This window comes from Corvus cornix, chromosome 26, assembly GCF_000738735.6.
Source record: "Corvus cornix cornix isolate S_Up_H32 chromosome 26, ASM73873v5, whole genome shotgun sequence".
Lineage (NCBI taxonomy): Eukaryota > Metazoa > Chordata > Aves > Passeriformes > Corvidae > Corvus > Corvus cornix.
In genome coordinates, this window is record NC_046354.1 from 5437433 (window position 1) to 5447522 (window position 10090).

The following is a 10090-nucleotide window of genomic DNA, read 5'->3' on the forward strand; positions in this document are numbered from 1 at the left end:
GTAGGTTTTTATTTACTCCTTGAGTTGTTCACAAGGACTGTAACAATGAGAGACACCACTCCAGCCACCAGCCCTGACCAACCAGCCCAGCCCAGCCCAGCAGCAGCCTTGGGCCACGAGCTGGAGACATCAGTGTTGTGTTGTGCCACTCGGGGTTTATGGGCTCGTCAGAAGGGCCCCATCTCACGTTAAGGTGACGAGGTGAGAGCGGAGGCAGCACTGGCAGCTGTGGACTTGCATCCTGCACGAGCCTCCCTGGGGCAGGCAGAGGGCTCACCCTCCTCTCCCCCCATCTGGCTGGGATCTCGCTCCTCACAGGCTGGGTTACCACCAAACGAGGATGTGCACACTTGGTACAACCAGGCAGAGGCCCTACAGATGTGTCATTTCATGTCAGATTGGGAGGGAAAGGCCTCCCCCGCTGAGCCTCCTGCAAAGCAAATGCATGGGCAGGAGCAGAGCTTTCCTGGCTGGTCTGGGGGCAGGAGTGACACCCGTGGGGAGGCTCTGAAGCTCTGGAGAGAGAGAAGTGACGCTGAAGTGGACTGTCCCTGCTCAGGTGCCTCTGGGGCAGCCAGAGTCAGCTCCCGGGGCAGGGATGGATTTGGACTCCCAGGAATGTTCCGGGGTGTTTTTCTAAAAGTGGTGTTGACACCTACACGAGCAGGAAAGAACTCACAGAATCCAAGAACAATCGCAGCTGGGAAGGGCAGTCTGGAGGTCTGTAACCCTGCCTGGAGGAGACCCAGTTTGGATCAGGTTCCACTGAGTCCAGAGTATCTCCAAGCACGGGGATTCTGTGACTCCCTGAGCCCCTGGACAGGTGGCTCTGGCTGTGGGACAGAACTGAATCCTGTCACCTTCCTGTGGCTGGTTTGTGCCTGGCTCTGGGCAGTGGGTGCCCCAGGACCACGCTCAGCGGGTGCTGCTGAGCTCCACACCTCCCTCATGCAGCGCTCCCCTCTCACATACACAAACGTCCTCTCCCCCACATACACCCAGACAGGGCTCAGGAGCTCCAGTGCCCCGAACACTGCCCCTGCCTTGGAAACACCTGCACAGCTCACAGGACAGTGGGGTGATGTCTCCCAGCTACACTCACACCCCAGCTCGTGTCAGGACTGCCCAGGGCTGCAGCCTGAGGTGAGCAGCTGGATTGCTGATGAAATCCTGTACCTTTACTTAGCACCTCGAGTATCGGTTCCCATTTCTGGCTTCTCCTGAGAGTTCTTGGCAGCAGACAGTCGGGAGACAGTGAGGGGGCAGGAGGATGTGGCATATTTACACCAAATCAGGGCTCTTCTGGGATCTGGCTTACCCTCTAAAGAAGCAGTGGCTCAATCAAAAGGCCTCTTTCAGTCTTTTCCACACTGACAGAGGGCTGGCAGTGGCAGCCCAGACCCGCACACCGCCACAGCGGCTCAAAGATGCTCAGTGAGGAGCAGCAGAGGCACCTGGGCCAGGACCTTGTCCCCAGCACTGCTGCCTGTGAGCACCGGTGCTGCCTCCTGCTTTGCCCAGGCTCTGTGGGGTCAGGCTGATCTCTGCTTTCCTCTCCTGGAAAACACATTGCTCCCAGTGTCAGCCCCTTGCCCCTTTCAGTGCACTCTGTCCTCCCCATTTTGAGCGGGCTCTCTCTGTACCAAGCAGCCAAGCAGCTGCTGTGTTAGAGTAGCCCAGGCACTCCCAAATGCTGATGCAACCACCAGATGGAAAAGATGTGCTGCAGCTTCAAAGAATCCCAGGATGGGTCAGGTTGGAAGGGACCCCAGTGGCTCATCTGGTCCCACCTCCCTGCTCAGGCAAGGCCATCCCAGAGCACATGGCTGCATCCAGACGGTTCTGGAATATCTCCACTGATGGAGACTTTGAAGGGAGATATTTCCCTTTGTCCAGCGTCAACTGAGCTCCTTCTCCAACCGCTGTGATGAATTCAAGCATCTCCGAGCTCCCATGCCTGGGATGTGGCTGTCCCTGATGGTCCCTGTGGGCAGGCCCACGACAGACAGACTGCACCGCCAACTCCTGCCAGTCCGGGATCATTGGGGAAACAGCAAATCCAGACAGGTTTGGGTGGGAAGGACCTTAAGCTCATCTCATCCCCCCTGCCATGGCAGGGACACCTTCCCCTGTCCCAGATTGCTCCAAGCCCTGTCCAGCCTGGCCTTGGACACTTCCAGGGATCCAGGGGCAGCCACAGCTGCTCTGGGCACCCTGTGCCAGGCCCCAGCACGACCCCAGGGCAGGATTCCCACCCGGATTCCCACCCGGATTCCCACCCGGACGCTCCCGGGGATGCGGAGCAGGGCGGGGCCCCGCCAATGACGTCACCGCTGGGGGCGGGGTTATTACAATGACGTGTGTGCATCGCTCCGTGTGACGTCACGACGCAGGCCCCGCCCCTCGCCATGGCGGCGCCCTGCGCGGAGATGGAGCCGGCGGCGCCTCCTCCCTCCCCTCCTCCTCCTCCTCCTCCCGCCGCCGCCGCGCCGGGCTCGGCCGGGCTCGTGTGCGCGCAGGGCCGCAACCTGCGGGCGGTGCTGTGCCAGCGCTGCGGCTCCCGGGTGCTGCTGCCCGGCGCCGCCACCTTCGCCCGCCGTGAGGTACCGGGGGGTTCGGGGGGGGCGGGCGGTGCCGGCCGGCGGTGACGGCCCCGTGGTGACGGCCCCGTGTCTCCGCAGCTCCTCCTGCCCGCCATGAGGAAGAAGGCGGCGGCGGCGGCGGCGGGAGGCGGCGGGGACGTGCTGCGGGAGCACTGGCTGGTGCGCGACATGTTCTCCTTCGAGAACGTGGGATTCACCCGCGACGTGGGCAACGTCAAGTTCCTGGTGTGCGCCGACTGCGAGGCGGGGCCCATCGGCTGGCACTGCCTCGACGACAAGGACAGCTTCTACGTGGCGCTGGAGCGCGTGGCCCACGAGTGACGCCGGCCCCGGGCCGGGAGCTGGGCCCGGCCGCCGGGAGCCCCGACAGCCCCGCGGCCGGGCAGCCCTGCGGACTGACACGGGGGACTGACCGCAGCTGGTCACCCCAGAGCCCGACTGACTACGCCCTGCCTGCCCCATGGCCCGGTGCCCCTTGGCCTGGCTGGCCACAGCTTGCCTGCCCCCCAGTGTGACTGACCCACAGCCCGGCTGGTCACCCCACATCCCAGATCCACAGGCTGACCAGCGTCAGGAATTGCAGCCCTGGCACAGCCAGCTTCTCAGCTGCACCCACATGGGAAGAGTGGTGGTGGTGGGAGGGTCCCCTGTACCCTGCAGGGACAGCTCACCCTGACGGTTTTGTCCCGGAGCCTGATCTGCCCCAGTGTGGCTGCTGCACCTCCCTGGTGGCTGCTGTTGCTCCAAGGGGCTGAGGTGTCTCTCAGGCTGATGGCCCTGTGACACCGTGGAAATGGGGGCACTGGAACGGGGCAGCAGGAGCACAGGACTGCTGCACTGAGTCATCGTGGCAGCTGAAACTGTCTGACCTGCAGCCAGAGCAGTTCTGGGGTTTAAGACTGAATCTTCTGTTGATTTTCAGAAGGACTGTTCGCTGCCCCAAGCTTTAACACTTACGTTCTCCAAAACCTCATCCCACCCGACAGCTGTACTCTGTGAGAGTTGTGGCGCCTGAAGTGAGTGCAAGGCGTTCCAACTAACGTGTGCAGTTCTATTAACTGAGTACTTGGAAACAAAAGACAGGTAGAATGTGCAGACAGCACAGGCTGATAGAGCAGCAAATAAATAAATGTGCCAGACCACAGAGTTTTCAGGCAGCAAGAGTGCAGAGATTCCAGCCTGGAAAGGATCTGAATCATTGGACAGGTAGTGCTGAAGCATGTCAGAACAGCCGTATGTGTGTGTGTTAAACAGTGATGTCAGGAAGGAATTTCTCTTCTGTAAAAGCTGGTGGTAAGAGTAACCTGGGATATTGTGACCAGTTTTGTTTTCAGCCTTTTAAAAGCTGGGCACAAAGCTAATTAAAAATGGAAGGAGGCTGCAGCAGCCGTGGTTCTCACTGCATTTATCACTACTGGTAGTCGTTGCAAACCCTTGTATGAGTGGCAGAGCAGCTCTCCAGGGATGCTCTGGGGTCCCTGGTGCTGTGCCTCCCTGTGGGACATATCACTGTCCTCTGCTCATAAGCACTTGGCTACTAACCCAGCTGTGAAGGCATAGCTGTCACTGTGCTGGGGTGATAGACTTGTTTGTGCCACCCAACTCCAGGTGGGTTGTGGGTGTGCTGCCCCAAGGCTGTGGGAAGGACCTTTCCCTTGCTCCTTTAATGAAACAGTTTTGCTGGCAGGGCTCTGCACAGCAGGCACAGCCTCAGATGAGTCTCCCAGAAGAGGCATCCTGACAGCAGGAGGGGCAGAAACAAGTCCCTTCTTCCTGCAGTGCTTGAGCACCTGCACTTGTAAGATTTGGAGACTCTGCCTTTATGTGGAAGATCCAAGGTGTTGGCTGTTCTGGGGCTGCTCTGTCAGGAACCTCTGCTGTGGGCAGTCAGGATTTATCAGGGGAGGGAGAGAGGCAGAACTGTGGTCTGGGGGCTGAGGGTCTCACTGGAGCAGGAGGCAAATCCTGTGCTGTGTCCTTGCTACCTGTGTCAGATGGACTTTTGTCATGGAAACTGCTTCTTCCCTCCTGCCCTTCCTGTCTCTTAGCCCTAAGCCCAGGGACTGCACAGGTTCATCAAGGAGATGTACCTCGAAGGACAAGAGAGCTTCACTTGGGTTCTGCACAGGCATGGCAAAATGGTGGGATCACAGAACTAATTTCACATTTGCATTTGGGTTGTTGTCTATCAGGAAATGTGTTCTGACCTGTAATACCCCAGTGATAGTCCATGTTGCCTAAATATGCCGTGCTGCACAAGCTTCATTTGGAAGGTGCCACTGTGCAGAACAGACTGTGGAAATCAGCTCGGCTAACACTGAGTAAATGACCTCCAAAAAATGGCACATGTGGATTCCTGAGTAGAGGGTGGCACTGGGATGGAGCTGGGGGATGGTGGCAGCTTTCCCCGTCAGTAGAACACCCCTGGAGAGATGGGAGAGCTCGGGTCAAAGGCCTTCATGTCAGAATGGCAGCAACTGAGATCCACCTCAGTGCTGGGAGTGCTGGGAGCTCCTGCTGCGCTTCGGTGGGAGAGGGGAGGTGAATCCTCCTTGGACCCAGGTGTGCTTTCTGCTGACTCAATAGGATCACATAGACTTGAAATGCTAAGAAGAAATGAACAGTCTGATGGGAATTCTTGGGAAGAAGCTTTTGTACCATGAGATCTTGGGGGTCTTTCAGCCTCACGTAGGGTCTTGGGTTCCGGCAGCTTGGAAAGGCCATGAGAAACACCCCTGCAGTGCAGGTGGCACGGGCAGAGACCAGGGCAGGTGAAGGGACAGCTGTGCAGTCCAGCTCCCAGTTAGCACCTGGTCTAACTCATGTTCCCAGAGGTCACTGAGAATTTCAGGGGGGTGGGCAGGAAATGAGGAAAAGGCAGCATCACTGTGGAATTTGAGCTCAGGCAGCTCCACTGTGCTGTTAATGGAGCATTGGGGGAGGAATGTCCCAGTCAGCAGATGTGGCCTGGGGGAAGAGCAGCTGCTGCTCCACCCAACACATCACCAGGTTTGGGATCTGCTGAAGCTGCACCGTTCCTGTGTCAATGAGAGCTAATAAAAATTCACATAGACTCACGAATCTTTTCACTGCTTTTTATCCAGCATGTTGAAAAACTTTTCGAGTTGCCTGCAGTAACTCCTAGAAAATAACAATAGACAACCCTCAGGCATGGGAAGCCTTACTTACACAGGACCTGGGAAAGCTCATCTTGCAGCCCATCTTTCTCTGTCAACACCAAGACAGTGCAGAAACACTTATTTCCACGTGTAGGTCACTTTAATTTGAAAATGGATTCTTCTATTTAATGTCTGCATAAATTTGACTCCTAAGACCATCCTCTGTTGAGATGTAGCAGTGCCTCGAGAAGGAAGAGTAACAAACCTGTGTCCCTTGCTCCAGCCAATCCCTCCAGCAAGGTGCAGGGGGCCAAATAATAATTTTGTCTTAGTTGCTTGCCGGTGTGGATTTAAGGTATGCCTGGTTTGTATGGGTCAGGTGTTTATATACCTGTCTTGGTTTGAAAGACAGGTGTCTGCTAAGGAAGGCAGAAGCCTCCCTTGGAATGGCAGATGCGACCCCCCCTTCCCTCTGAGTTATTAGAATTTTGAAATCAAGGGGCTTTTAGGCAAAGATGTGGGAAATAGGAATAACAGCTCTTTACTATTATATATATATATATAACCAGTCAAACACACAGCAACAACTCTGGCAGTAACAGCAATCACAAACCCAGTCCCAGCCTTCTCGGCTGTCAGGCCCTTTCCCCTCGGGTGCAGTTCCGCTCGCAGCCGGCAGGGGCGCTGGCGGCTCCCGGTGAGCAGGGCAGGCGCGATGGTTCCCCCGCGGCTGCAGGGGGCGCTCCGGAGCGAGCTCGGGGAGCACGCGGCTCTGGTGCCCCGGGATCCCGGGAAGGGATGGAACAAAGGCTTCACAAACCCCTGGGCAGCCGATCCCGGGCTCTCGGGAACAGCAGGCTGGAACGGCAGGGACGAGCACAAATCCCGGATGGCAGACGAGATGTATCCAAACGGGAAACCCCCCTGGAGGTCGGGCAGGCAGGGCGAGCACGGCTACAGCGCAGCGAAGGCTCGGGGCAGCAGCGGGGCAGGGCGGCCACAGCCCGGCTCCAAGCGGGGCAGGGAAGGCGGGCTGTGGGATCCCGGGGCTTCTCCAGCAGAAGGAAAAGCGGCCGAAGAAAGCAGCCTCCCTCTCTGTCCCAATGCCGAGACCGACTGCCCTCACACCCAGGTGAAACAAAAAGAGCAGCCAGGTCTTTTGTTTTTCTTAAGTACCCGGCCATTTGTTCCCCTAGCAACATGTATGGGGGGGAAAATTCCTTTAACGGGGGAAAAAAAAAAAAAAACCACAGGAAAGCTCCTAAAACCCCAACAATACCATAAATGTGCTTAGGATGGTTAAAAGCAGACCTTGCTCCACTCTGGCTCTGGCACTGGGACGGGTTCAGAGCCCAGAGCCGTGGTCTGGGCTTGGCTGACATTGGCACCTCATGTAGCTTCACCTCTCTGCTCCCATTCCCACCCAAACCTCTCACTCGAGCAACTGCTGAACCCTCTGCATGTTCAATTTGGTAACTTAGGCTAAAGCTTCTTTTCTTGGCTGCTGGGTTGACACACGGGAGTTTGAGTGCTGCAGCCTGTGAGATGCTCCGGAGGCAATGGCTGGATGAAGGCCTTCCCTCCTGTTTGGTAGCCACAGGCTGTGAGATCAGCTGAGCTGTCCTGGGGAACTGCCACAAGTTGTGCCTTGCGTAGAGGTCACAATCACAATCTTCCTTCCCTAAATTAATTCCATTGCACTCAATCAGGTAAGTGGTGTGTGGAGCAGGGACTGGCATTCAAGGCTCCCTCTTTCCCCAGCTCTGCAGGTCAGCAAAAGGCCTTGGTGCCTGGGCCTGCCAAGACCTGAGGTCTCTCCTTGATTCCTCACCCCTAACCGAGGGAATCTTCAGCAGAGCAGTGATAACCATGTGGACTTTGAAGGAGCATCTTGGAGAACTTTGCTGTTTGCGTCCCTGCTGTGTCCTAGGGCTCTCCCATCCAGCTAGTCCTCACAGAGGAACCCAGGAGGGAGGAAAGTGGGATCACTGCAACACCTGCACAGTGTGTCTATGGGACCTGCTGCCTGCAGGTGTGGAGGAGGATGGCTCAGCAGAGTTCAGAGAAGAGCTGTGGTTGATGAAAGCAGGGCCAGCTTGGCCAGGAGAGGTGGTTGTGGTGTTCCCTGTCCTGCACAGTTCACCTTGCTGCGTTCCCTAAACCTCTGTGTGCCCCATCAGCACAGGCAGTTCTGCAGGGGGGGTGTTTGGAGGAACAGGGATTTCTGAAATGATTTATGAATTTCCCTGAAGGTCATTTTACATATCTGACATTACACTCCCTGGCAGGAACATAAGTAGGAGGAAAGGAAACAGTTGAGATGAAATAGCTTCAGGGTTCTTGGACAACTGGTACAGGGAAAGCGTCCCTGCCTCCCACAGAGTCAGGTTAATACAGGCCAAACTCCGGAATCAAAGAAACACTAAACCACCAAGTATTTTGCCAAAAACCCACCAAGTATTTTGAAGCCGCTTGGGGACACAAAAGGAAATCACAGCAGATGAGTGGAACTGGCCATAAAAGTGCAGAGAGAACATGAGGGTTTTTATCAAAGCCAGCTTTGTTCTCTTTCAACCAACACTTTTATGCATTTCAGCATGAATACTTGAGTGCTGAGTTGTGAGGCAGCCAGCTCCCTACGGTGCAGCTTTGGTACGAGCACAGCTGGGCCTCTTGGTGCCGGTGAGGGGAGAGAAGGGGGAGATGGCAGCCCAGCAATCCAGGTGAGAGTTACTGACCTGTGGGGCTGGATGGGGGAGAGAAGCCAGTTTTCGCAGGAGTGTGCTTTGGAGTCAGTACCCCAGCACCTGAAAATGACCCGACCTTACTCACAGAGAAAATCAAGTGCTTGGCTCCCCACTTTGTGCAATCCCTGAGGAAGAGTGAGCAGGTTCCTGGGTTGCTGAGGTAACACTTCCATCCTCTGAGAGGAGGAGGCAGCTCTGGAAAAAGTGTTTCTTGCATCCTTCCTAAAGCTGAACCGAGCGTGGCACAGTCCGTCCCAGCGGTTGCTGCAGCTTGGCTTTTGAAGCACTGCACATCCAGCTCTGGGAGAGCTGCAGGGGTGGGAGCACCTGGGGGAGGATCTGTCCCTTGAGCATCCCAGCGCCATTTCTTGGGGGCCTAAGACATGAACTAGTGAGATATGGCTTCTGCCTGGAGAAAGGCACTTGCCCTTCCTTCCTTGGCACGGTTCTCAGCCGTGTGGGCTGAGCTGGACGGGACAGCCCCGGGCAGGTTTGGAGCCCAGAAATGCAGCTGGACCTGGCAGTGGGGCATGTGCTGCCACAGCAGCCAGGCAGCCAGAGCCGTGTGTTTCCAGGAGCCCCGGCTGTGTGGCAGGACAGGGCAGAGCTGCAGGCGGGGTCTGTCCTTCCCAAGTCTTTCAGGGTGATTTGTGTGTCGATGGGATCCGCGTGTCCCTGGGACGAGAGGCTGCGCTGGGAGGATTCCCCCGTGGATTTGTTTGTCCCCGCCTCTCCTCGCTGGGGAAGCAGCAGGGAGTGTGTGTATGCTCAGCTGGGCTTATGCTCCCCCTTTCATGTTCCTTATCTTCCAGGAGGCTCTGAATTCCCTGGGGGAAGGCAGGCAGTTGCTGTAATCGCTGTGCGTGCAGAGGCAGAGCGCTCCCGTCTGCTTGCTGCCGGGAGTCCCCTGTGCCATTGTTCCAACCCAGCTGGAAGAGATGCCCGAGAGCAAGAGAAAATGAGCAAAGCCGTGTCAGCACAGGTATCGTTCCCCTCCTCAAGCAGCTGGCTCTGCACGCTGCCTGGAATGCTGTGAACAGCAGGCTCTTTCCGTGGCAAACATCCAGACCACAGCTCGTTGCAGAATCGCCGGTTAATTTGGAATATCTGGCAGTGGAACATGAGGATGTGGCTTCAAGGACTTGTTGCCTCGTGCTTTCCTGTTCTCTTGGAGGACTTGGTTCTCTCTGCCAGGCCGTGGCAGGTCCAAGGGGCCAGCACCAAAAAGGGCCAGGTCTCAGCAAATAGAGCCCAACTGCCAAAGAGAAAGGATGCTTGGAGAAAGGAGCAGCTTCAGGCTCCAGAGGGAGGGAGGGAGGGAGGGAGGGATCTCCCTTGATAAGGAATACCGAAGTGTGAGGGCTGTAGCTACACATCAGCAGCAACCTGGGGATTGTGTGCCCTCATCAGCTCAAGCCCTGCTGCAGCCACAGGTGTCCCAGTCTGGCTCTGGTGCCAGTGCTCCACAGGCCCTCATGATGCCAGCACTGTTCGGGGGAACCTGGTTCCATCCCTTCCCTCAAGGCCCCTGCTAGGATATGGGGATTTCTGTTGAAAACCCAGTATGCTGGCACCAAAAGGGAATGTCTTGATGGTACCCGAGGCACAGCTCCTGATTTTG

At 56.7% G+C, this 10090-nt stretch overlaps 1 protein-coding gene across 1 annotated transcript; it reads left to right on the forward strand.

Annotated features, from left to right (window-relative positions):
* The first annotated feature begins 2379 nt into the window (after positions 1 to 2379).
* RABIF (RAB interacting factor) lies at positions 2380 to 5681 on the forward strand. The gene is made up of 2 exons (XM_039565401.1): positions 2380 to 2603; positions 2682 to 5681. Exons 1-2 carry the CDS (start codon positions 2409 to 2411, stop codon positions 2922 to 2924), a joined length of 438 nt encoding a protein of 145 aa, XP_039421335.1. The 5' UTR covers positions 2380 to 2408; the 3' UTR covers positions 2925 to 5681.
* The last annotated feature ends 4409 nt before the right edge of the window (positions 5682 to 10090 follow it).